The following is a 25,092-nucleotide window of genomic DNA, read 5'->3' on the forward strand; positions in this document are numbered from 1 at the left end:
CCGCCCACTCCCGCCTCGAAATTCCAGAGAAGCCATTGGACAATGGAAAAGAGGGGGCGGTCCTTGGCCAGGGCTAGTCCTACCCGAGGCCCCGGGCCTCAAAACCGCGAGGCTCTGGCCAGGTTGTCCTCTTCTTTGCCTGTTATAAAAACAACTACGATGAGGCGACCAGAGTAATTTTTTGGGGAAACTAGTTCGTTTTACCCACTCATAGATGTATTATAGAAACATCAGGACTAGTAACAGGTGCTATATTTGCAGGGTGGTGCTGGCATTTGAGTCAGGCTCATGAAGCGGCAGCCCCCAGTATCGCGGAGGAGAGGGGCGGGTCACCACTGGGTTGTTAGTCAAGATGGCGTTGGCGGCCGGTGCGGCGCGGGTCTGGGGACCAAGTAGAGGCTTGGGCCGGGCTAGCCTTCAGCTCCTGCGGCGGCTGGGCACTCGGGGGCTGGCGGTATCTGTGAGTACCTGAGGCACCAGGGCGTTTTCCCCAGGGGGAATAGGAATGTCAGTGCTGTCTTCAGAATGCGGGTCCTGCAGGGAGTGAAGGAAGGGCTGTCACAGGAGGGACAACTTGGAAAGAGTGAGGGGGTTCCTCTGTCGTTGCCACCCATCCCCAGGGAAGCGGGTGGCCGCTTGGAGGGCCGCTTGGAGCGAGACCTGTGCCTCAGAGTTTGGGGAGTGAAACTGCCTTATGAGGAGGAAGGACTTCTCCGTAAGGACCCCTCCCCTTCAAGAGGAGAAAAGGGAGATCAGGTCTCCAGTCACGGACTTTTTAAAAAATAGGGCCCTGTACTTATTTGCTCTTTTGCCGCAATTCTGACTTTAAAATGAGTTGCATAGAAAGTAGTTTGGTCCCGTGTCCCCCTCATCAAATGCCAGGACAAGGACCTTGTCTGTTGTGGTCAGACTGGAGATGACCCGTGAATACTCGTTGAATTAGAGAGGAGGGGGAAGGGGTCCTCAGGGGCCCTTGGCCCACATTTCTTAGGAACAGGTCTTATTGGAAGTCCCCGTGGGCTGCACTGAGCTATGAACTAAAATCCCACAGGAAGAGGTAGCAGTGGTTCTCAACCTTCTGTCCCTTTAAATACAGTTCCTCATGTTGTGACCCAACCATAAAATTATTTTCGTTGCTACTTCATCACTGTAATGTTGCCACTGTTATGAATCGTAATGTAAATATCTGATATGCAGGATGGTCTTAGGCGACCCCTGTGAAAGGGTCGCCAAAGGGGTCGCGACCCACAGGTTGAGAACCGCTGGCTAGAAGGTTATGAAGCTCGGTCACGTTGGGCCCTATCCCTCATCTGCCACTTTCCAGCCGTGTGTCTTGGGCCAGGGCTTGGTGCTCCCTGGGCCTATCCCCCCACCCCCCACCCCCCTCTAAAATGCTAACAGTGGCACCTCACGGGGTGGTTGTGAAAATTAAATATGTAGCATGCCAAGAACTGGTATACGATGTGGGCAGTAGGAATGCAGGCCGCTTTTGAAAGTGAGGCTGTAGGGAAGGGAGGGAGGAGAAAGGTGGTTTTTGGAGGGCCTGGATTGATGGGGCCCTGGAGGGAGATCTGCCAGGCTCCTGTGGGGTTGGCCCTCGGACCCTGCAATCCAGAAGGAAGGGAAGCTAGACACTCTTGGAAGAAACCCTATGCGGGAGAAACGGGAGGAGGGTGCAGAGGATGGGCCGGCAAGGCGGGGCGGGGTGTTAGGAAGGTAAGCGTTGCTTGATGCGGGTGGGGCAGTCTCCTGCCTTTAGGTTGGTCTTTGTGGCTTTTTTTTTTTTTTTAGCAATCAGATCCTCTGTAGCCGCTGCTGTCAGTCCCAGGAGCCCATTGGCTGGGCCAGGGGGCGGGATGTGGGCAGGACTGGGGCAGGAGCTGGGAAAGGTCATTCGTTTGATTAAATCAGCTTCCTTCTGGTTCAGTCTCCCTGCGGCCCTTCCCGGTTGACTCCCCTCTTTCATATTTTGGGGATGGGTGGAGGGAAGGAAGAGAAGGTCTTACAAAGTCCTACTTTTTATGTATGTATATTTAAAAATGTATATATTTTTGGAGTCTTGGTTTTTCTTCCCCACTTTTATTTCTCTTACTTGTTCTTTCTAAAATTAAAAAATACTTCTTTTTTTTTTTTTTGAATGGAGGGAAGGAGTGGTAGCATTTAGTCAAAGAAGGTTTTAGGCCAGGGCTGTCCTGCAGAACCTCTTGTGAAGATGGAAGTGTTCTGTGTCTGGCTATCCAGTACAGTAGCCACCTGAGCACTCGCACATGGGTGTGCCACTGAGGAACTGAAATGTTCATTTTACAGATGGTTCCTAACTTACGATGGTTTGATTTACAATTTTCCGATTTTACAATGGGGGAAGAGGAAACACATTCGTTGTAAACCTTACTTTGAATTTTGATATTTTCCTGGACTAGCAATATGTGGTTGTGCTGGGCAGAGGCAGCGGCTATAGCTCTCAGTCAGCCACAGGATCACGAGGGCAGACAACCACAGTGTACTGTGGCCAACATATTTTGGATATTGTGTTTTGTGTTTTCACATCCCATGATGTCTACAAAAGGCCCATCTATGTCTCCTGCTTCTGGTGAAGAAAAACTCTTTTTTTAAAAAAAAATTAAATCTTGCCCAGCTGGTATGCTCAGTGGTTGAGCATCAAGCCAGGAACCAAGAGGCCACTGGTTCAATTCCCGGTCAGGTCACATGCCCAGGTTGTGGGCTTGATCCCCTGTGCAGGGCGTGCAGGAGGCAGCTGATCAATGATGTTTCCCTCTCATTGATGTTTCTCTCTTTCCCTCTCCCTTCTTCTCTCTTTAAAAAATCAGTAAAATATATTTAAAAAATTAAATCTTTATTGTTGAGAGTATTACATATGTGCCCTTTTCCCTCCCATTAACCCCTTCTAGCCCACCCTAGGCCTTCACCATCCTATTGTCTGTGTCTATGGGTTATGCATATATGCATTCTTTGGATGATCTCCCCCCCACCCCTTATCTCTGGGGTTCCACAGCCTGTTCTATGCTTCTATGTCTCTGGATCTATTTTGTTCATCAGGGTTTTTTTATTCATTAGATTTCACATAAGAGTGAGATCATATGATATTTGTCTTTCTCTGACTGGCTTATTTTGCTTAGCATAATACTCTCCAGGTTCCTCCATGCCATCTCAAAGGGTAAGAGATTATTCTTTTTTACTGCTGCATAGTATTCCATGGTATAAATGTACCACAGCTTTTTAAAAAATTATTATTTTTTAATATATTTTATTGATTTTTTACAGAGAGGAAGGGAAAGGGATAGAGAGTTAGAAACATCGATGAGAGAGAAACATTGATCAGCTGCCTCTTGCACACCTCCTACTGGGGATGTGCCCACAATCAAGGTACATGCCCCCGACCGGAATCGAACCCGGGACCCTTCAGTCCGCAGGCTGATGCTCCATCCACTGAGCCAAACCGGCTAGGGCTACCACAGCTTTTTTATCCACTCATCTACTGATGGGCACTTGGGCTGTTTCCAGATCTTAGCTATTGTAAATTGTGCTGCTCTGATCATAGGGGTACATACATTCTCTCTGATTGGTGTTTTGGGTTTCTCAGGATATATTCCTAGAAGTGGAATCACTGGGTCAAATGGCAGTTCCATATTGAATTTTTGAGGAAACTCCATACTGTTTCCATAATGGCTACACCAGTCTGCATTCCCACCAGCAGTGTACTAGGGTTCCCTTTTCTCCACATCCTCACCAGCACTTGTCATTTGTTGATGGTATCCATTCTGACAGGTGTGAAGTGATAACTCATTGTCATTTTAATTTGCATCTCTCTGATGATTAGTGACTTTGACCATTGTTTCATATGCCTCTTGGCCATCTGTATGTCCACTTTGAAGAACTATTTAGGTCCTTTGGATGGCAGTTAACTCTTGAGATGAAACTCAAGATAATGCCCAGCTATAGGTTAATGTAAGTGTTCTGAGAGCATTTAAGGTAGGCTGTGATGTTCAGTAGGTTAGGTTTTTATTATATTTTATTAAATATCTATTTTTTCTATTTCTGCTTTTTAAAATAGTTTATTGAGAGGAAGGGAGAGGGAGAGAGAGAAATATCGATGTGAGAGCAAAACATCAGTTGGCTGCTTCCTGCATGCCCCATACCAGGGGATGGAGCCCGCAGCCCAGGCATGTGCCCTGACCTGCAATTGATCCGGCAACTTTTTGGTGCATAGGATGACACCCAACCGAGTCACACTAGCCAGGGCAGAAGATCAGGTGTTTTAAATACATTTCAATTTATGATGTTTTCAATTTATGATGGGTTTATCAGTACTTAACCCCATTTTAAGATAATTAGCATCAGTATTTAATTTTAATGAATTGAAATTTAAATAGCCACAGGTGGCTGCTGGCTGCTATATTGGATGGTGCAGTTTTAGCTGGTCACAGTGGAGCCAGGAGATAGTGCCTTGGGAGAAGGTTGGGAGGCTGTGTTGCAGTGGACTGGTTGGGTTGTTGGAACAGGTGGATTGGGAGGAAGAGTGGGGCTGCCTTCTCCCTGCCTGCTTGCCCTTCCTTTTACCTCAGAGGCGTTTGCCTGGTTCTGTCTCCCTTCCTCCCCTTCCAGTTGCTGGCAGATGTGTTAGTGCTGAGGGAGAAGAGAAAGGAGGAAAACTTGATTGTCAAGGTGTCCTGAGTCAGTTTCTCAGCCACCATCCCAAGAAGCAAGTGGGACCTTGGCCAAGATGCTTCACTTCTCTGAGCTTAGCAAGTGGGTAACTAGAGTCCCTGCCCTGTTGGAAATCAGGAAGCACCTAGATCAGTGATGGCGAACCTTTTGAGCTCGGCGTGTCAGCATTTTGAAAAACCCTAACTTAACTCTGGTGCGTGTCACATATAGAAATTTTTTGATATTTGCAACCATAGTAAAACAAAGACATATTTTTGATATTTATTTTATATATTTAAATGCCATTTAACAAAAAAAAATCAACCAAAAAAATGAGTTCGCGTGTCACCTCTGACACGCGTGTCATAGGTTCGCCATCACTGACCTAGATCTTGGTCTGTGCAAATTAGAGGTATTTCTCCTTCCCAAGGGCTCCAGTGTCCAGGTGGTTGGTGTCCAGTGTGTATTGTGGGATGGATGGAGGTGGACGTTACTGGTCTCCTAACTGTATGTCTATCTCCTTGGCCTGTGTCTTAAGGAACCCAGCCTCTTTTTTCACATCATGAAGCATTTTGATTTACAGCGCCCACTCACACCCATATTATATTTATTATAGCCACACTGTAAGGTACCTATTGGTAGTTTTCTCTCATTACAGGTGAGAAAGTTGAGACGCAGAAAGGTGAAGTCTGAACTTGGAGCTCTGGACTCCAAAGCCCAGTTTCTTTTCATAGTACCGGGCTGCCAAGAGGAGAGTATTAGGGCTTTCATTTAGGTCTTACAACATCCTGCTTAGTCCAGTCTTTACTTGTATTAGGGCTTTCGTTTAGGTCTTGCAATATCCTGCTTAGTCCAGTCTTTACTTGTATCACCAGCCTTTGCCCAGGGCGGCTGGTGGGAAGCTGGGTGACAGAGCCGGCCTCAGCCCTTCCCTCCCTCCCTCAGCCCCCCTGGCCATTTCCCCTCTTTGGATGAGCCCCTTTTACCCAGAGGTCTTTGTAGGAATATGGTCCTTCACCACTCATGACCTCTGTGGCCTTGGACTAGTCACTTAATCCCTCTGAGCCTCAGGAGCACCTCTGCTTTACTGTGGTGTGATAGTAGTGCCTGCCTCACCTGGCTGCTGTGCGTGTTCAGTGAGCACTGGGCAAAAAGAAAGTGCATGGAGTGGCGCCCAGCACCGTGACAGTTAGCTGACAGTTAGCTATTAATGTGCTGCGGCCAATCTGGTCTCCAGCGTGCAGGGTGCTAGGCTCTCTTCTGCCTCAGAGCCTTTGTTGTTCCCAGGGACTGCAGTGCTCTTTCCGCAGCCTTTACCTGGCTCACCCCTGCGTGTCCAGCAGGCCTCAGCTTTACACCCCGCCCCCCATTTCTCTAGGAAGCTTTCGTCATGCTCCATCTGATGCTGGTAGTAAAAGGTTCCCCCCCGAGCTATGGCAGGGCTTTATACCCATCTCACCACCATGCCTGCGAAGTAGTAATCCTTATTTTTCCCCATAAGGGGACACAGGGTCAGGGAGACTGTCTCCTGCCCAAGATGACATAGCTGAAAAGGGACAAAGTCAGGATTCAAACACAGGCAGTTTAGCTTTAGTGTCTCTTCCTACCCTGCCCTGTGTTAACCACTAAGCTCTCCTGTCTCCTCTTAGTTCACCCTTCTTGATTGCAACTTGTGTGTTACTAGTATCTGTCATCCATCCTTTCCCTTCATCTCCAGCCCTCCGTTCAGGCCTGACTTGGAACAAGTATTCCGTATCTACCTGTGTGACAATAATTGTCAAATACATTATTTGGTTACTTGGGTGTATTGCATGTTCATTATGTGCCAGGTGCTGGGCTAAGTACTCATACTATCCATCCGCTGTTTACATACGAGGAAATGGAGGCTCAGGGAGCTTTAGTTACACAGCCAGGGGACAGCAGTTTGTTCAAGTCCTTGCTCATAACCTTGGTGCTGTAGGGAGTGACTCCATGTGGGGCCACCCCAGCACTGACGTGCTGGGCAGACCAGGCCACCCAGAGCAGGTTTCCCTGTTTCCTGTGTGGTGGGGGAGGATGTGGCTTCAAGGCTTTGTGTAAATGTGTGTAGCCTCTGCCATTGTGACTTCTGGCCTCCAGAACAAACCCACCCCCTCACCGAAAACAAAAGAAGTGGGTGGAGTCCCATCCTTCCTCTGCAGGCATTTACCACCCACTCCCTCTCATAATGGAGCATTTCTTCAGGACCAGGCACTGTTGAGCCCTTCGAGGAGCTCATTGAATTAGCACAGTAACCCTGAGATGGCCGCAGAGAAGGGGGATAGCCAAGGCTCAACTCTAATGTGTGGGGTGTGCCACAGTGCCCTGACAGTAGCTCTCCAGTCTCTAGTGCTGTCCTCACACCCTGAGATGCTATGGTCCTGACCTCTGCTGGCCTCTGGACTACCTTCTTAGAGCCCCTCCCCAGATTGCAGCCCTCGTTCCATCTGTCTCCTGTGGACCTCAGACCTACTCTGGAATGGTCTGGCGTCTCAACCCAGTTTGGGGTGTAGCCAGCCCTTCTCCCCAACTCCTCTTTGTCTGTCTTCCTCCTGTCATTTCCCTTTTTCCCATTTCCTACCCTCCTAGACTTGGTTTTTCCGCTTCTACCAATTTTCGAGCACATGGTATGTCCCATACCTGTACTGAACCCTTTGTGTGCCTTATCTTAGGAACTTTTCACAGCAGCCCCCTGCAACCTCTTACAGGGGGAGAAATTAAAACAGATACAGTGTCTAGCAGAGGGCCATACAGTGAGCTAAGAAATTGGAACCCAGGCCAGTGGGATTCCAGTACCAGTGAATGTAACCACTCATCCATCTGTTTGTTCAATAATTGCCTGCTTCTGTAACCAACCTGGACATGATCCCTGCCTTCCCAGAGCTTGTTATGTGTGTGTGGACAGGCACAACACAAAAGGATCCTCTAGGTCAGTGGTTCTCAACCTTCCTAATGCCGCGGCCCTTTAATACAGTTCCTCATGTTGTGGTGACCCCCAACCATAAAATTATTTTCGTTGCTACTTCATAACTAATTTTGCTACTGTTATAAATCGTAATGTAAATATCTGATATGCAGGATGTATTTTCATTGTTACAAACTGAACATAAAGCATAGTGATTAATCACAAAAACAATATGTAATTATATATGTGTTTTCCGATGGTCTTAGGGGACCCCTGTGAAAGGGTCTTTTGACCCCCAAGGGGCTCGCGACCCACATGTTGAGAACCGCTGCTCTAGGTGGATGGAAAGGTCCGGAGTGCTCAGGGGGAAGCACAGTCTGCAGAGTTTGTTCTGCAGTTTAGTTGCTTCCCTCGCACGCAGAGGGTAAGTCTGCCGTGATGTCGAGCCTGGACCTGCCCTGCTGTTGGGAGTGGAGTTTCCTTCATTTCCTTAGAACTATAATCACAGATAAACGCACACATGTTCATGCTCCCCTCTGGAACCTTGGATGGCTTCTTCACTGCAATTAGAGGAGAGAGGGAAGGGAAACACACTTGAGCACCAATGTGTGCGGTCCAGCTCCTGGCAGATCCAGTTATTCCTCTTTAGCTCCTGTTGGAAGTAAAGCCACCATTCTGAGCTAAGCCGGACCTGGCGTCCAGCGGGAAGTACAGATGTAGACATGTGGAAACAAAGCCAGCTGCCGCAGTTGGGTTAGGAGCATGGGTTTAGGGGTCTGAATGTTGGACCTGCCCAGGTTTGAAGCTAATCCTGTTTATTTAGTTTTAGCTCTGTGGCCCAGTGCAGGTTATTTTATCTCCCTGAGCCACAGTTTTCTCATCTACTCAAGGGCAGTATTAAGATTGTGCATGCAGAGCTCAGCTTGGCACCCAGCAAGTGCTTCATCAAGGGGAGCTATTGCCATATTGAGACCTGTTCAAGGTTAGTTCAAGAGCTAAGAAATGGAATTGGTTCATATCCTGTGACATATGTAGACTTCTCACGGGCTTATCCAGCCAGGCGTCCTCTGATCCCAGCAGGTGTGATGCTCCCCACAGAGCTCCTCCAGCCACTCTGAGCTCCTTCCAGGTTCCTCAGGGACACGCTACTCCTCACATTTTGCCTTTTGCATGTTTTGTTCCCCTGGTATCGAATGCTCTTTCCCTGACTCATAGATATCCTTCAGGTCTCAGCTCTTGTGTCCCTTCCTCAGAGAAGCCTGCCCCTCTTTCCACTAGGCTGTGTGGAGGCCCATGGCTTCTAGGAGAATGTGACTCACCCTCGTCGGTACTTGTTCAGCATCTGTCTTCCATGCTGGGTCCCCAGAACCCAGCACAGGGCTTGGAATGAAGCAGGTGCTCAAATATTTGTTGAGTGAGTCAGGCTGGGCTTATGGGGGGAGTTAGGCCTGGTGTGGAGAGGGCACTGATGTGTGTGGAGCAGTTTGCCCAATTATGGGGGAAGAAATAGGAAAGAGATGAGTGCAATGATATGGTGGTATAAATGATAATCAACATTTTTTTGAGCATTTACTGTATGATTTATAAGTGCTCTGCTAACATTTACATGCATGATCTCATTTTAGCCTCATAACATTTCTTTTTTTTTTTTAAAATACATTTTATTGATTTTTTACAGAGAGAAAGGGAGAGAGATAGAGAGTTAGAAACATCGATGAGAGAGAAACATCGATCAGCTGCCTCCTGCACATCTCCCACTGGGGAAGTGCCCGCAACCCAGGTACATGCCCTTGACCGGAATCGAACCTGGGACCCTTCAGTCCGCAGGCCGACGCTCTATCCACTGAGCCAAACCGGTTTCGGAAACATTTCTTTTTTTTAAAAAATATATTTTTATTGCCGGAATCGGTTTGGCTCAGTGGATAGAGCGTCAGCCTCCGGACTGAAAGGTCCCAGGTTCGATTCCGGTCAAGGGCATGTACCTTGGTTGCAGGTACATCTCCAGTAGGAGATGTGCACCTCCGGACTGAAAGGTCCCAGGTTCGATTCCGGTCAAGGGCATGTACCTTGGTTGCAGGTACATCTCCAGTAGGAGATGTGCAGGAGGCAGCTGATCGATGTTTCTCTTTCATCGATGTTTCTAACTCTCTATCCCTCTCCCTTCCTCTCTGTGAAATATCAATAAAATATATTTAAAAAAAAAATAAAAATAAAAAATAAAAAAATATATATATTTTTATTGACTTCAGAGAAGAAGAGAGAGGGAGAGAGACATAGAAACGTCAATGATGAGAATCATTGATTGGCTGCCTCCTGCACACCCCCTACTGGGGATCAAGCCCACAGCCTGGGCATGTGCCCTTGACCAGAATCGAACCCTGGACCCTTCAGTCCCCAGGCCGATGCTTGGAGCCAAACCAGCTAGGGCTAGCCTCATAACATTCCATAAGGTGTTCTTGTTCTCCATTTTACAGATGAGAAAGGACAGACTTGGAAAAGGGGAAGTCACTTTTCTATGGTCACCCAACAAGGAATTTGAACTCAGGCAGGCTGACTCTTAAAAACTCACAGATTTCGCCGAAACCGGTTTGGCTCAGTGGATAGAGCAGGGGTGGGCAAACTTTTTAACTCGAGGGCCACAATGGGTTCTTAAACTGGACCGGAGGGCCGGAACAAAAGCATGGATGGAGTGTTTGTGTGAACTAATATAAATTCAAAGTAAACATCATTACATAAAAGGGTACGGTCTTTTTTTTCAATAGTTTTATTCATTTCAAACAGGCCGGATCCGGCCCGCGGGCCGTAGTTTGCCCACGGCTGGGATAGAGCGTCGGCCTGCGGACTGAAAGTTCCCAGGTTCGATTCCGGTCAAGGGCATGTACCTGGGTTGCGGGCACATCCCCAGTAGGAGATGTGCAGGAGGCAGCTAATCGATGTTTCTCTCGCATCGATGTTTCTAACTCTCTCTCTCCCTTCCTCTCTGTAAAAAATCAATAAAATATATTAAAAAAAACAACAAAAAAAAACAACTCACAGATTTAGCTTTATTTTGGGTGGCCTCCCTGGTGGATACAGATGTCAGTAAAGAACTTAGCTGGCTGACTTGAGGGCACCCTCCAGAGATGTCTGTGCCTGTGGTAGCTGTGGGCGATTGAAAGAGGGAGGCGGTCCTCTGTGGCCAGACTGGGGAGGTCTTGAATGCCGGGGTGAAGAGTTTGGGTCTCTGATAATAATAATAGCTGCCAGTTCTTGAACTGCCTGTCATTTTATTGAGTTATTTAATCTTTACAAAAACCCCGTGGGATAGTTATTTTCACCCCAATTGGATGAGGAACTAAGACACAAAGACACTCTGGTAACTTGCCCAAGGTTTTGCAATGGGAGAGTGGTGGAGCTGGAATTCACACCCTATGTGTCAGGCCCCAGAGTCCACCTGAGCCACGGTGACTTATCCATGAGGCCACACTGACTGTCCCCATGGAGTTGAGCCAATGGAACCTGGGTGCTGCTCCTGACTCAGGCGTTCTCCGCTTCCCTCCCCAGCATCCACAGAGGCAGCAGGAACAGCACTTCTCATCCCTGGATGACAAGCCCCAGTTCCCAGGGGCCTCAGCAGAGTTCATAGACAAGCTGGAATTCATGCAACCCAATGTCATCTCTGGGATCCCCATCTACCGTGTCATGGATCGTCAGGGCCAGATCATCAACCCCAGTGAGGATCCCCATGTAAGAGGCCTTCTCCCCCAGCCCCTGCTTCCCATGCCCAGGCCCTTTGCCCATGTCCTCTTTGGTCCCACTGGCCCCACATATCTCTGTGCCTCTATCTGCAGCTGCCGCAGGAGAAGGTGCTCAAGTTCTATAAGAGCATGACGCTGCTGAACACCATGGATCGCATCCTCTATGAGTCCCAGCGGCAGGTGGGTGGGGATAGACTGGGGGTGGGGGGAGCTTGGAATTACCTGAGGTCCTCCTACTTGTGTGTGGGCCAAAAGACAGTTCCCAAGGAGGAGAGAGTGGAATGGAGATCCTTTGTCTTGCGGTCGAGTTCTTGGGGTTCTTTTGGGGCTCTGGAGGGAGAATGTGGGAAGGGCCATGCCCAGGGGCAGAAGGATGGACCAGATCACTGAAAACACCTAATGTGCTCCAGACTGGGGACTTAACCTTGCAGGGAGAGGGAAGGTAGGAGATGTGAGGGCCCTTTTCGGGAACACAAAGTCCTGAGAAATGGTGACCCTTGGTACTCCCCGGAGTTCCCATGCCAAACATGCTGTGATCCTCAGTGGGCAGAGATCCAGTCAAAGAGGGAAATATTGACTCAAGTAACTAAAGTCCAGAGGGCACAGCTGGGTCTGGGGGCTTGAAAGATGTCATCAGACCTGTTTCTCTGAGTGTCTTTTCTCCTCTCTTTTGCCTTGGCTTCCTTCATTCTCGAACAGTGGTGGTCTCTGGCTCCAGGCTCATGGAGAGGTGGTGGAGAAAGGGTTCATGGTGTGATTGAAGTGCTCATCTGTTACTTTTCTGGTTTTACTGCCCTGGGAAAGCTGCTTAACCTCTCAGTGCATCAGTTTTCTGGTCTGCATGGGGTTGCCATGAGGGTTGATGGTGGCATATGTAATGAATGGTCTTAGGAACAGTGAACTTGGCATTTAGTCAGCCCATGATCAATATTAGCTATTTGTCATGATCTTACCAGCCTCATGATAATTAAACCTGCTCCTTAGTGGTGGAAAGAAAGTAGTCCCTAATGTTTCAGCAGCAGAAGGCCTAGAGACTGATGCTCATTGGCCAGGCTTTGGTCACAGACACCTCCCTGAACCAGCTCCTGTGATAGGCCAGGCTGGGGCCACCCCAAGAACCAAGGGAATAGAGGAGTAGACTGAGAGCATGAGTGCCGGGGTTCCTGTTAGAAAAGGGGGAAGAATATTGAGCAGGTAGGTCCTCAGATGGCACCACCCATGATAGAAATTTGCATTTCCATCAAGCCTTAGGTGACTCTGCTGTGATCTAAAGTATGAGGCTCACTGGCCTAAAAGACAGGACTGAGCAAATCAGACAGGCAGTCTACTCCCAGATTCTTGCTCTCAGGAGTACTCTCCTCTTAGCCCCAGATCTCCTTGGCTTCTTGCCCTGATTCCCACACCAAATACCCTGGCTCTCCGAGTTAGGGTAGTGTCTCTACCCTGCCCAGAAACTTCCTGTGGCTCCCATGTCCACAGGATCACGTCTGGCCCTTCCTGTCCATTCTGTCTCCTGTTCCACTGTGGCCGTGGCCTCTCCATAGCCTCAGTGCCAGGCCAGGCCATCTTCCCACCCTCACACATGCCTGGGTTCCTTCCTGCCCCTGCATTGGCTGCACAAACAGATGGTCTGTGGGTCCAATCACAGCTATGGCTTTGGGCAGATGATGTTTCTTGTCTTTGTCTCAGTTTCTTTAATATATTTAAAAAATGGGGATAATAAGAGAACCCGCCCTGTAGGGTTGGGGAAGGAATTCTATGAGAACCATCATGTAAGGCCCCTTGCCCATTGGCTGACAAGGGAGCCCTCAATGAGCTCAACTCATCCATCAAGGCTTATCCTGTTAGCTAGGATTACTTTCACCTGCAAGTAACAGTCCTCGACCCCCCTCAAAAAAAATCGTAACAAAAATAAAAGCAGTAGCGTCAACAGATTAATAGTTTTTTTTCCTCTTGCATAAAAGACATCTGGAAACAGGTGGTCTGGGCTGGTATGGTGGCCCCACAATGTCTTTGGATACCCAGTGTTGACTTCTAGCCTTGAGGACCCCTTATGAATCTAATGGCTGCTGGGGTTCTCTCCATCACATTTCTTTCCAGGCAGGTGGAAGGAAGGTGGAAGGTCAGACATGCCACTTTCCAGGTATCTCCCATAGCCACCTATATAGGACGTTCCAGGTAGTCCTAATAATATCTCACATCTCATTGGTCACTTCGAGCTACAAGGGAGAATGAGAAATATAGTGTTTTAGTCTGTGCAGTCGCTGCCTGTGGTGAGTAAGATCTCTGTTAACAAAGAGGAAGAGGGGTAGGAGACAGGGTGGCAACCAGTGACCTTTGCCAGTAACCCAGGTCCTGTTTCCTCAGGGGACCCTCCTCTCACCAATCTCACAGCCCTGCCAGGCACTCAGCACCTGGCATCCACCCACTCACTTGGCTCTGGGAGGTCAATTAACTTTTAATTGGCTCCCCACCTAGAAGAAAGCATTATTCACCTGGTTCACCCACCATGACAGAAAGCCAGGCCTGCAGAACACATGAGGACTATGCAGAGGGCATCCTGCAGGTGCCAGCATGGGCTCTCTCTGTTTCACTTTACATGTCGTTCTAGGGAGCTCATGTCTATCTTTATGCCAGGGGTTTCCCAGATCTCCAATCAGACCTCTCCTCTTAGCCCCAGATCTACTTGGCTTCTTGCCCTGATTCCCACACCAAATTCAGCCTGTCCCGACTTGGCCTCTGCACCTTCCTCCCAGACCTGTTTCCCTCCCACCCTTAGGCCAGTTCTCAGTGAAGGGTGCCCCACCATCCACCCATTTGCCCAAATTGGAGGCCTGCATTTAATTTCTCACTTCTTCCTCCTCCTTGCTATCACTTTCTCTGTCTCTAGGCATTTAGTTAGAAATCCACTCCGCTGGATGAGTTGCCTTTCATCAATGCTTGTTGCCTCATATTCCAAGATGGCTGCCTCTGGTCCAGGCTTCAGGGCTGTGTGCCAGGCAGGAAGAAAAAGAAAGCAAAAGCAGACTTTCACTTAAACATCTGGCTAGACCTGTGTCCTGTGGCCACCTCTGACTGTGAGGGAGGCTGGTAACCTATCATTTGGCTTTTCCAGGCTCTGGGGTTGGGCACCAGTATAGCCAGCCAGGGGGGTCTGCCATTGGAGGCTTTTTTAAAAAATTAAATTTATTATTATTTTGGTTAATCCCAACCCGAGGATATTTTTCCATTGACTTTTAGAAAGAGTAGAAGTGAGGGAGTGAGGGAAAGGAGAAAAGAGAGAGAGAGAGAGACATCGATATGAGACACATTGATTGGTTGCATCCCGTATACCCCCTACTGGGGATTGAGTTGGCAACCAGGGCATGTGTCCTGACCCAGAATCAAACCTGGGACCTCTTGGTTCATGGGTTAACACTCAACCACTGAGCCGCACCAGCTGGGTGGGCTAATGTAATTTTTAAAAATTTTTATTTTTCAATTATAGTTGACATTCAGTATTATTTTTTAAATTTATTTTTATTCATTATTATTTTATACTAGTTTCAGGTGTACAGCATACTAGTTAGACAATTATATAATTTACAAAGTGATCCCCCCAATAATTCAAGTACCCACCTGGCACCATACATAGTTATTAGAGTATTATTGACTCTATTCCCTATGCTGTACTTGACATTCCCATGACTATTTTGTAACTATGATTTGTACTGCTTTTTTTAAATTAATATATATTTTATTGATTTTTTACAGAGAGGAAGGGAGAGGGAGAGTTAGAAACATCGATGAGAGAGAAACATCGATCAGCTGCCTCCTGCACACCCCCTACTGGGGATGTGCCTGCAACCAAGGTACATTCCCTTGACTGGAATCGAACTCGGGACCCTTCAAACCGGTCATGGCTGTACTTCTTTTTTTAAAAAAAACTTTATCGTTTGAGTTTTAAGAGATCCATATTGATTTGTTGTTCCACTTATTTATGCATTCATTGGTTGCTTCTGTATGTGCCCTGACCAGCAATCAAACCCACAACTTTGGCGTATTGGGACGATGCTCTAACCAATTGAGCTACCCAGCCCGGGCTGTTTGTGTTTTGTTTATTTTGTTCTTTAGATTCCACATATAATTGAAATCATATGGTATTTCTATTTCTCTGACTGACTTATTTCACTTAACATAATACTCTCTAGGTCTCCGTTCTTGGAAATGGTAAGATTTCATTCTTTTTTTTATGGCCACGTAGCATTCCATTGTACATATGTACCACATCTTCTTTGTGCACTTGTCTATTGATAGGTACTTGGGTTGCTTCCATGTCATGATTATTGTAAATAAAAAATATGGAACGCTTCACGAATTTGCATGTTACCTTTGCATAGGGGCCATGCTAATCTTGGTATCATTTCAGTTTTAGTATATGTGCTGTCAAATTGAGCATGGAGACTGCTTTTTTAAAAAAATTTCTTTATTGAATTCAGAGAGGAAGGGAGAAAAGGAGAGAGATAGAAACATCAATGATGAGAGAGGATCATTGATTGGCTACCTTCTGCATGCCCCCTACTGGGGATCGAACCCGCAACCCAGGCATGTGCCCCTGGCTGGAATCGAACCTGGGACCCCTCAGTCTGCAGGCCAATGCTCTATCCACTGAGCCAAGTCGGTTAGGGCGAGACTGCTTTTTAAGATTGTCAACCATCCATTCCTCTCCCTGCTTCTCAGCACTAACAGGCCAGGCCACTGGCCCTTCTGCATAGCTTGCTGCACTCAGTCCTGTTTCCTCCATCCATTTCCCACATGGTAGCCTGAGAGACCTTTCTAAAACATCACTCCCCAAAGAGAACCATGAGCAGGTTACCACCATTCTCCGGGGAAAGTCCAGATGTGCCATTCTCTGCACTGCCTGGGTTCTGCTTCTGTCTCCTGCCGCATCCTTCCCCACTTTTCCCACTTCATGTCCCAGCCCTTCCAGTCTCCTGGCTTTTATTGTTCTCTCTGCCTTCACTCAGCTTAGGCATTGCTCCCTGGTGCCCCTCCCTGGTGGGGTGGGTATGTCCTTACTGCTTCCATCACACAGCTCCCTCACTCTGGCTCTAACCAGTCTTGCAGTTCCTCCATGAAGGGTGAAACTGTGGCCTGGCCCAGAATGGCCTTTAGGAAGTTGATCAACCGAGTCATCAGATAGTCAGGATTTGGATGGCTCTCTGTGGTTGCCCAGCATAACTGAGCCCGGGCCTCTGGACCCCCTTCTACCCCCAGGGCCGGATCTCCTTCTACATGACCAACTATGGTGAGGAGGGGACGCACGTGGGGAGTGCAGCAGCCCTGGACAACACTGACCTGGTGTTTGGCCAGTACCGGGAGGCAGGTACGTCTGCCCATGGCCCTGCCCTATGGAACACATGCCAGAGGCCTGGGTCTGCGGTCCCCATCAAGGCAGGTCAGGCCCAGTCCCTCCTGGCGTGAAGGCGCAGCCCACATTAGTTACTCCGTGTGCTCTTTGAGGAGCGACAAGATGTCAGGGAGGTCCAAGGAGCTGGAGGAAGAGCTTTTCAAGCAAGAGAGAGCGAAGCCAGGTACGGGAGTTTGGAGGGGGTGGGCTTCCCCTCTGTGTAAGCCCGGCACTGTTGTGGTTAAAAGCTGTGCTCCTAGTTGGTCCATGGCTACCAGTTGTCAGATTTGGGGCAGGTCATTTCCCTTCTCTGAGTGTCAGTTTTCTCATCTCCAAAATCAAGATGATGATGGTATTGTAACCCCTGCACTGGGGGTTGCTGGGAACATGCAGTAAGGGCAGGCCTAGCTGCAGGTGTGGGCCCTTGTCCACACCGTGCGAGCTCTGCTGGCCTCCCTCCACGTGCCGCAGCCTTCAGGGACAGAAGCAGATGGGAAGGCCTGGCAGGTCCCAGCCAGGGAGCTGGCTGACTTCTAAGGGAACAAGTGCAGGGAAGGAAGCATCAAAGGCAAGGACTGAAGAAAATCAATGTGCATAAAAGAGTGATGGGGGTGAAGAGTTAGCCTGGGGAGCCCAAAGGGTGGTTCCAGACTGGTGGTTGGTGTGGGGGCCTTGCCAGAGAGCCTCCCCTCTGGGCTTCCAGGGAGACAAATCTGAGCCTTCCTCATAAGTACTTCATGACCGAGGGCAGGTTGCTCAACTGCTCCTTGGTTTTCTCATGTATAGTGGGAGATGGCGAACCCTTTCTTTCAATATGGTTGTTGAGGGCGTTTGTGGGAGAGATGACGCAAAGCCGTTAGTTCAGGGCTTGGCCTGGGGTAAGCACTCAGTGTGGAGTGATACTGTGACTGGCTGGGTCCTCGCAGCCTGGGATAACTTTTCAGGAGGGAGGCAGGACTTGGCCAGGCTGGCTGTGCAGAGCCTCCCTCGACCAGTAGGGTGTTCTGGTCTACTCTTGGACTGTCTACTCCCCTCTCCGCTGCACCTGACCCCCAACCCCACATGCTGTAAGAGGACAGACACCCTGTGATAGTCCATGGTTCAGCATTGTTAGCAAGGAAGATTTCCCCAGAAACGACTGCAAGCCGGGTTTGCAGAGTGCTTCCTGCCCGTTTTTGCTGTTGGGGTCTTCAGGCAGGGCCAAGTGAGGGTCCTGGACTCGTGGTGGCAGCTGGGTACTCCACACAGGACTGTTTGGGCCCTGGCACCACAGTCAACACAAGGCCCTGCTTCTGGGCAGCTGCTGAGGCAAGGTGAGGTGGACTCTGCCCATCCTTGACTCTCAGTCTCCCCGCTGTGGAGTGGGGAGAACAAGGGTACTCAGAACAACATGCCTGGATTGTGCTGCCTCAGGGAACCCCTCACCAGCCAGGCGAGGTGGGCATCACAGTTCCCTGTCAGAGCCTTGTGGTCGGCTCCCTTTGATGGTAGGTAGGCATCCACCAGAGATTTGTTTAAAGAAATTAGGTACGTTCTCATTTAAAAAAAAAAAAAAAAAAGCAAGCTGGATGTCTTTGTCTTTTGAAAAACTGAATGATTTAGCCTCCCTGGGTAGCAATCAGTTGGTCTGAACAGTGGCTTCCTTCATAATTTTTTTTTGCATTAAAATCTTTACCGGCAGATATTTTTTCCATTGATTTTATTATTATTTTTTTTTTTTGTAAGAGAGAGTGAAAGAGGGGGGGTGGGAGAAGAGAGACATTGATGTAAGAGAGGCACATTGACTGGTTGCCGGGATGGAACCTGCAACCGAGGTACATGCCCTTGATTGGGAACCGAACCCTTGACCCTTGAGTCTGAGGGCAGACCCTCTAACCACTGCGTCAAACCAGCCAGGGCCAGGCCTGGTGTTTTCTGGCCTGCCCACCTGGTTCCTGCACCTGCTGGTCTCCTAAGCATGACAGTATGCCTCCCCTGCTCTTGTTCAGCTCCCTTAACTGTACAAACAGGAAGTTGGAAGTTTGGGCAGGAAGGGCCTTGCCCTGGGACCCCCACAGGGTTTATCTATCCCCTTAGGCCCCCCTCCCCCACTAACTGCTGCCTCCTCCCCATGCAGGCGTGCTGATGTATCGGGACTTCCCCCTGGAACAGTTCATGAACCAGTGCTACGGCAACGTGAACGACCTGGGTAAGGGGCGCCAGATGCCCGTCCACTATGGCTGCAAGGAACGTCACTTCGTCACCATCTCCTCTCCACTGGCCACACAGATTCCTCAGGGTGAGAATGCGTGTGCGTGTGCGTGTGAGGGCGATGAGTATTTATGGTGCGCTGCTCCTGCTTACCACCCTCTCACTGCCTGCAGCGGTGGGAGCAGCCTACGCAGCCAAGCGGGCCAATGCCAACAGGATTGTTATCTGTTACTTCGGTGAGGGGGCAGCCAGTGAGGGGGATGCCCATGCCGGCTTCAACTTCGCCGCCACGCTTGAGTGCCCCATCATCTTCTTCTGCCGGAACAATGGCTATGCCATTTCCACACCCACCTCTGAGCAGTACCGCGGCGATGGCATCGGTATGGACCTGTGTCATCTCCTCTCTCCCCTCCTGTCCTCTTCCTGCGACACAGGGAGGTCGCAGGAGACAGTGAATGGAGCGCTGCTCTGTTGGCTCTCCTCCCCTTTCCTTCCCTGCTCATTGTCCTCATCAGAGCCATGGGGTTTCAGCTGCCTCTCTCTGTTCCCACAGCGGCTCGAGGCCCCGGGTACGGCATCTTGTCAATCCGTGTGGATGGCAATGACGTGTTCGCCGTGTATAATGCCACCAAGGAGGCCCGGCGGCGGGCCGTGGCAGAGAACCAGCCCTTCCTCATTGAAGCCATGACCTATAGGTGCCTGCCTCCCCCCATTCCCATCAGCCTTGACAGCCACCATCTTTACCATCTTCCCCACATCGATCACTGGGGTCTCCAAAGCCTGACCCTATCACCCCAAGTTGTATCCCCTTCCTTGCCTTGAGCAGGATTGGGCACCACAGCACCAGTGATGACAGCTCGGCATACCGCTCGGTGGACGAGGTCAATTACTGGGACAAGCAGGACCACCCCATCTCCCGGCTGAGGCACTACATGCAGAGCCGTGGCTGGTGGGACGACGAGCAGGAGAAGGCCTGGAGGAAGCAGTCCCGCAAGAAGGTGAGGGGCTCCCTCTGTTGGAAACTGAAGTCCCAGGTGGTGTCTGGAGGTGGTGCATCATGGAGAACCCTGGAAGGTTGGAGGCTGGGATTTGGGGGACATTGAACTGGGAGACTCGGGGATCACCCCAGGGACACCTGTAAATGTGGCCTATGGAGCCAGGCTGCCTGGGCACATGCACCTCAGCCATGTTCTTGGCACAATGTCTGCCCTCTGCTCTCTCATCTCTGAAGAGGGATCCTGGGTACCCGCTTCAGAAGGTTGGGGATGGGATGACTTAATCTGCATGTGGTGTAAGTGTCCCACCCACGGTCAGCCCATGTCCTCCCTGGCCCTGGTCATCAGGAGCCAGAGGTAAGGGCCGGCCCTGGCGTCAGGCAGCAGTGTGTCCAGCTCTGTCCCTAACTACGTTGTCACGGGCAAGTCTCTTTTCTGAGCCTTGGTTTCCTTATCTCTAACCAGCCTGCTTCTTAGGGCTGTTGAGTCTGAAACCGTTCTATAGGCTTAGGTCAGTACCTAGTCCTGCGAAGGATGGAAATGCTGGGGTTGGGGCATTGATGGGGATGACAGCTGTCACCACTGTGATAATGACTGTCTTCGTTGTCCCGATGGGAGCACAAAGGCTCGGGGGGGTTAATGCCTCACTGGAGTCCTACAGGTAGGAGGCAGGGCCCTGGATGGGAGGCCAGTTTCCTGCCCACCATCCCGTGTCCCCCAGGTGATGGAGGCCTTCGAGCAGGCCGAGCGGAAGCTGAAGCCCAATCCCAGTCTGCTCTTCTCGGATGTGTATGAGGAGATGCCTGCCCAGCTCCGCAAGCAGCAGGAGTCCTTGGCCCGTCACCTCCAGACCTACGGCGAGCACTATCCCCTGGACCACTTTGAGAAGTGAGGCCTGCTCGCCCCACCCCACCCATCTCAGGTACCCCGAGAGGCAGTCCCAGGCTGAGGGGTGGAGGCAGCTGGCAGGATACCATCCTCTTCCCCAGCCAGCACCCTCCAAGGAGCCAGGGCAGGACTGAGATAGTAAGGGGGGGCTTCTGCTCACCATCCCAGCTCCTCTAGGCTATTACATTGTTGGGGGGCCTTCTCATCCCCCACTTTGTGGTTGCAGTGCCTTCTCCCAGGAGCTAGGTAGGATGCCTCCAGGACTGGAAGCCCCTCTGGGCTAGGGGCAAGCACTTACTCAAAGTGAGGGGTGGTCAGCAGGCAGTGAATAAACTGTCTACATTTGGTTCTCTGACACCTTTGGTCTCTGTTTCCTGGAGTTTTGGAGGTGGGAGTCCTGCATGACTGGTTTGGGACCCTGCCCCTTCAGTTAGATCAGTGGTTCTCAACCTTTTTTTGTCCATGCCCCACCTAAGCGTCTCTAAAATCCTGATGCGCCCCCCGCCCCCCCCCCCCGTGACATATAATTCTTATTATTCAAAAAGTGAGCTTCTATTCACGTGGAGGAAGCCTAAAAAGGCTATTAACTTGGTCTAAACAAGCTCCCAAAGAACATGGCATCCATAAAAGAGAAAAATAAAAGAATGAAAGGACAGTTGAAGTACTGAGGAAGAAATCACTAAGAAATTGTTAAAAAAATAATATGAAGTGATATGAAAAAATAGCAAAGTTTCAAAACAAGAGAACTGGAATGCATAAATATGTCACAATATGTACTTATATACTGTATATGAGGCTCCTAGAACCATAAAGATGCAAAACATTTACTGTTAATAACTCATTCTCAAATTGCCCCCTTAAAAATCAAATTGCCCCCCTGTGAGGCACGTGCCCTACGTGGGGAACCACTGAGTTAGATGGATAAGGCCAAGGCCGTTGAGGTATCTACTTCCCTGGAAACTTTCACAAGGTGGGGGGCCAGCTTCAGCAGACAGGGTGGGGTGGGGTGTTCCAGAGTTGGACTCCTGCTCTCCCATGGAGTGAGGCAAACCTGGTGTCCAGCAAGGTGACCAGGAGGCTGTTGGAGCTGGCCCTGTCCAGTAGGGGTGGGGAGGGTGTCTAGTGTAAAGGTCAGGGTGTGCAGGGTATGGGTGGCTGAGCTCTGCTCTTATAAAGTTCCCAGGGCCCCATAGGCACAAAGACAACTCTAAGCCTCAGAGTGGGTTGTTCATATTTTTCAAAAACAAAAAGTAGACAAAAACAGTCCTCTGCCTCCTGCTGCCCGGTCCCATAGCCTGGGCCAGCCCAGGAGGGGCTCAAGCAGTCGTGATTCTAGGACCTCCTCACAGAGAGGCTGAGCAAGGGGCAGGCAAGAGGCAGGCACTGAGGCCCTGGCCCAGGCCAGGTTGGCCCTCCCCGCCCAACCCCACTGAGGCTCAGCAATGGAGCTGAGGGTCCTGCAGGTGTTTCCAGAGCCAAAGGCTCTCCTGGGGTCTGATGGGTCGCACCAGCAGCAGGTCACGGAGAACGCAGGGGTCCGCCCTGCGGTCTGCTGGCCAGGCTGTGAGGAAGCCTATGTGGGCCCTGGGCGCTAGGCCAAGAGCACGGAAGCACAGGCCAATGTAGACATCGTTGAAGGGGAACGGTGCCACACGGGCTGCTGCCTGCAACAGCCAGGGTGCCAGGCGCCCAGCGATGATGTAGCCACCCCCGCTGGCATAGGCCGGGTAGTCACCTTCAAAGAAGGACATGGGCACGTAGAAAGGTCCTCCAGGCTTCCGGAGGGGCTTGGCCTGGGAAAACACCTCACCCAGGTAGAGGCCTCGGGCCCAGCTGGGTGGCAGGGCCCGCAGGTAGTCCAGCAGGGCAGGAGTGTGCACAAAGGCATCGTCCTGAGCTTGCAAGACGAAGCTCACACCAGCGCAGTGGTGGCCCAGCCAGGACAGTAGCAGCAGGTCCTTGAGTGTCTCATTGAAGGGAACGTCCAGGAAGTCCCAGAGCAGCAGGTCACTGTAGCGGTGGCTCTCCCAGGCCACCAGAGGGCCTAGGTCAGGACCCCCCTCACCTACTGGGGACCCCAGCAGGAAGAGCAGGCGGATTCCAGGAGCAGGACCACCCCAGGTCTCCCTCACGGCCTGTCGTTCAGCAAATCGCCCTGGTTCCGACTTGACAGCCAGCAGCAGGTAGGGGATATTGGTTTCCCCACAGCTGGGCACTTGGCCACGGCCACCTCCAGGCAGCCACTGAGGGAAGCTCCGGCAGGCTGCTGACAGCAAGAAGCGGCGGAGGTCCTCAGGGTAGGAGGTGAAATCGGGGATTTCAGCAGCCGCGGCCGCCCCCCAAGCCCGGCAGTCTCCCTCAGTGCTGTTCCCACTGGGCAGGGCCCCCAGCCGCCACTGCTGCTGGTTCCAGTAAGCCAAGGGCAGTGGGCCAGTTTGGCCCAGACGGGCTGAGAGGTTAGCTGGCAGGGTGGGCTCAGGACTGGCTGGCGAGGGGCCTGGCAGGGTGCCCTGGGGTCCCAGATAGACCTTGCTCAGCCGAGACTCCGATGTCCACTCGATGTACACTTTGAGGCCCAGGAGCGTGAGCAGTGCTGACAGGCAGAGAAGGCACTTGGGGCAGCGCATGACCCAGCCCGGGGAAGGGATGGCCGTGGTGGGAGCTGCAAAGGAGCCACAGAGGCCTCTGGAGTTCCCACCAACCCAGTACTGGCCTTAATCCCAGACCCTAAACCAGCCCCTATTCCCGAACCTGGAATCACTGCTCCAATCCCATTTTAACACCCACTCTTTCCCCTCTCTGCTCAATCCCTTCCACAGCTTGTTCCATTCCCCCATTCATCCCCCTCTCCAGGAATCAGGATCCCTGGGGTCAGCTCCTTCCAGCGACAGAGAAACCCAAACTCCCTCGCTCCATCTGCCCCCACCCCGGAGACTGGGGAGCCCTCTTTACCTCTGGGTCCAGCTCCGGCACCCCGGGCCTCTGGTCAGGCCCTCCCAGCTCCCTCCCTTTTGCCCAGGTCCTGCAGGGGCTGAGTCTTCTTTCTCCGTATGTCATTGTTCTTCAGCCCAGCCCAGCCCAGCCCAGCCCAACCAGAGGGGTGGGGCGGGAGGGGAGCCGGCAGCTGGGAGGGCCCCAAGGGCTGGGAGGGGCCGGGGCGGGGCTGAGGGAGGCAGGGGAGGGGGAGGGCAGGAGGCCGACCTAAGAGATGGGGCTCTGGCTTGTTGGGGCTGGTTTTCTGGTGAAGCAGAGGGAATTGCTGCAGAGATTGGGGCACCTGGTGAGGCCTGGGACAGGAGACCCAGGGGCCTGGGAGAATCGGAGGGAGGGTGAGACTGAGAGCTAGGCCTGAACCTGGGCTGGGTGGTGTTGGAATGGCCCAGAGACAGGCACAGTCCCAAAGTTGCAAAACTGGAGGCGAGGGGCTAATGATTGGTGGAAGGAGGTGGCAGAGAATGTGCTGAGAGGGAAAGGGTCAGCCTGCTAGACATGGGGGTGGCGTTGCTGCCCAGAGTCCGGATGGAATGGGGAAGGGGGCTGGTGAGGACAGACAGCTGGTGAGGGAGGCCTCATGAGGCAGGGAGAAGAGACAGGAGATAGAGACTCAAGAATGCAAAGAGGGGAGCACCGGAGAGAGGGGGAGAGAGGAGAGAGGTGTGTGAGGATGAAAGAAATGGAGACAGCCAGAGATAAGGGGTGGCCAGGAAGCCTCTGAGGGGGGAGGGTAAAGGGGAAGATTTAGAGGCAGGTGGAGGGACTCAAATGGAATCAGGAGGGAGTCTATAAACAGAGCCAGGCCCAGGGAGAGCCTGAGAAGGGAGCCGGGGAGGAGCAGCAGGAGAGAACCAGATGGAAGGAGAAGGGGCAGCTGCAGGTGGAACCAAGTTAGAGGGCATTGGCGGGGGGGGGGGGGGGGGGAGCACAGGAAGCCTTGAAGCTGAGCCAACCCTGCACCTTCATCCTCTTTGGAGCCTGGTTGCCTGACTAGCAGGGTGGGAACCTATTCCTACCGGGCCCCCACTCCAGCCCTGCCCATAGCTGCTCAGGGACAGGAGAACACTCACATCCGGCCCCCAGGGACAGGAGGGGTTGTCTGCCTGTTTACACCGGATGCCCTCCCCGAGGATTCTGCTGTTGGGGCTGCAGCAGCTGTCTAGGGAGGGTAGAAGGTGGGGCCTCCTCATCCCAAACCTCCTGGAACCTGGGTTGGGACTAAGCCTGGCCTGACCCCCTTCACTCCACTTGGGGTTTGGGAGGACTCTCAGGGACCCTGTCTGTTAGCCACAGCAGTGGATTATCTGTCCA

At 51.2% G+C, this 25,092-nt stretch overlaps 2 protein-coding genes across 3 annotated transcripts; one reads left to right on the forward strand and one right to left on the reverse strand.

Moving 5' to 3' along the window:
* The first annotated feature begins 320 nt into the window (after positions 1 to 320).
* BCKDHA (branched chain keto acid dehydrogenase E1 subunit alpha) lies at positions 321 to 21,142 on the forward strand. Of its 2 annotated transcripts, XM_081107798.1 has the most exons (9): positions 321 to 460; positions 11,132 to 11,314; positions 11,419 to 11,505; positions 16,582 to 16,690; positions 18,831 to 18,992; positions 19,078 to 19,284; positions 19,458 to 19,599; positions 19,731 to 19,902; positions 20,621 to 21,142. In XM_081107798.1, exons 1-9 carry the CDS (start codon positions 353 to 355, stop codon positions 20,789 to 20,791), a joined length of 1,341 nt encoding a protein of 446 aa, XP_080963924.1. In that variant the 5' UTR covers positions 321 to 352; the 3' UTR covers positions 20,792 to 21,142. The 2 variants fall into 2 exon arrangements, with proteins under 2 accessions (XP_080963924.1, XP_080963925.1); XM_081107799.1 differs by lacking the exons at positions 11,132 to 11,314; positions 11,419 to 11,505 and having other exon boundaries at positions 323 to 460.
* Positions 21,143 to 22,012: 870 nt separating this feature from the next.
* Positions 22,013 to 24,300, reverse strand: B3GNT8 (UDP-GlcNAc:betaGal beta-1,3-N-acetylglucosaminyltransferase 8). The gene has a single exon (XM_081107800.1). It carries the CDS (start codon positions 23,412 to 23,414, stop codon positions 22,224 to 22,226), a length of 1,191 nt encoding a protein of 396 aa, XP_080963926.1. The 5' UTR covers positions 23,415 to 24,300; the 3' UTR covers positions 22,013 to 22,223.
* Between the last annotated feature and the right edge of the window lie 792 nt (positions 24,301 to 25,092).

This window comes from Myotis nattereri (genome assembly GCF_964212035.1).
Source record: "Myotis nattereri genome assembly, chromosome: 15".
In the NCBI taxonomy this organism is placed as follows: Eukaryota; Metazoa; Chordata; class Mammalia; order Chiroptera; family Vespertilionidae; genus Myotis; species Myotis nattereri.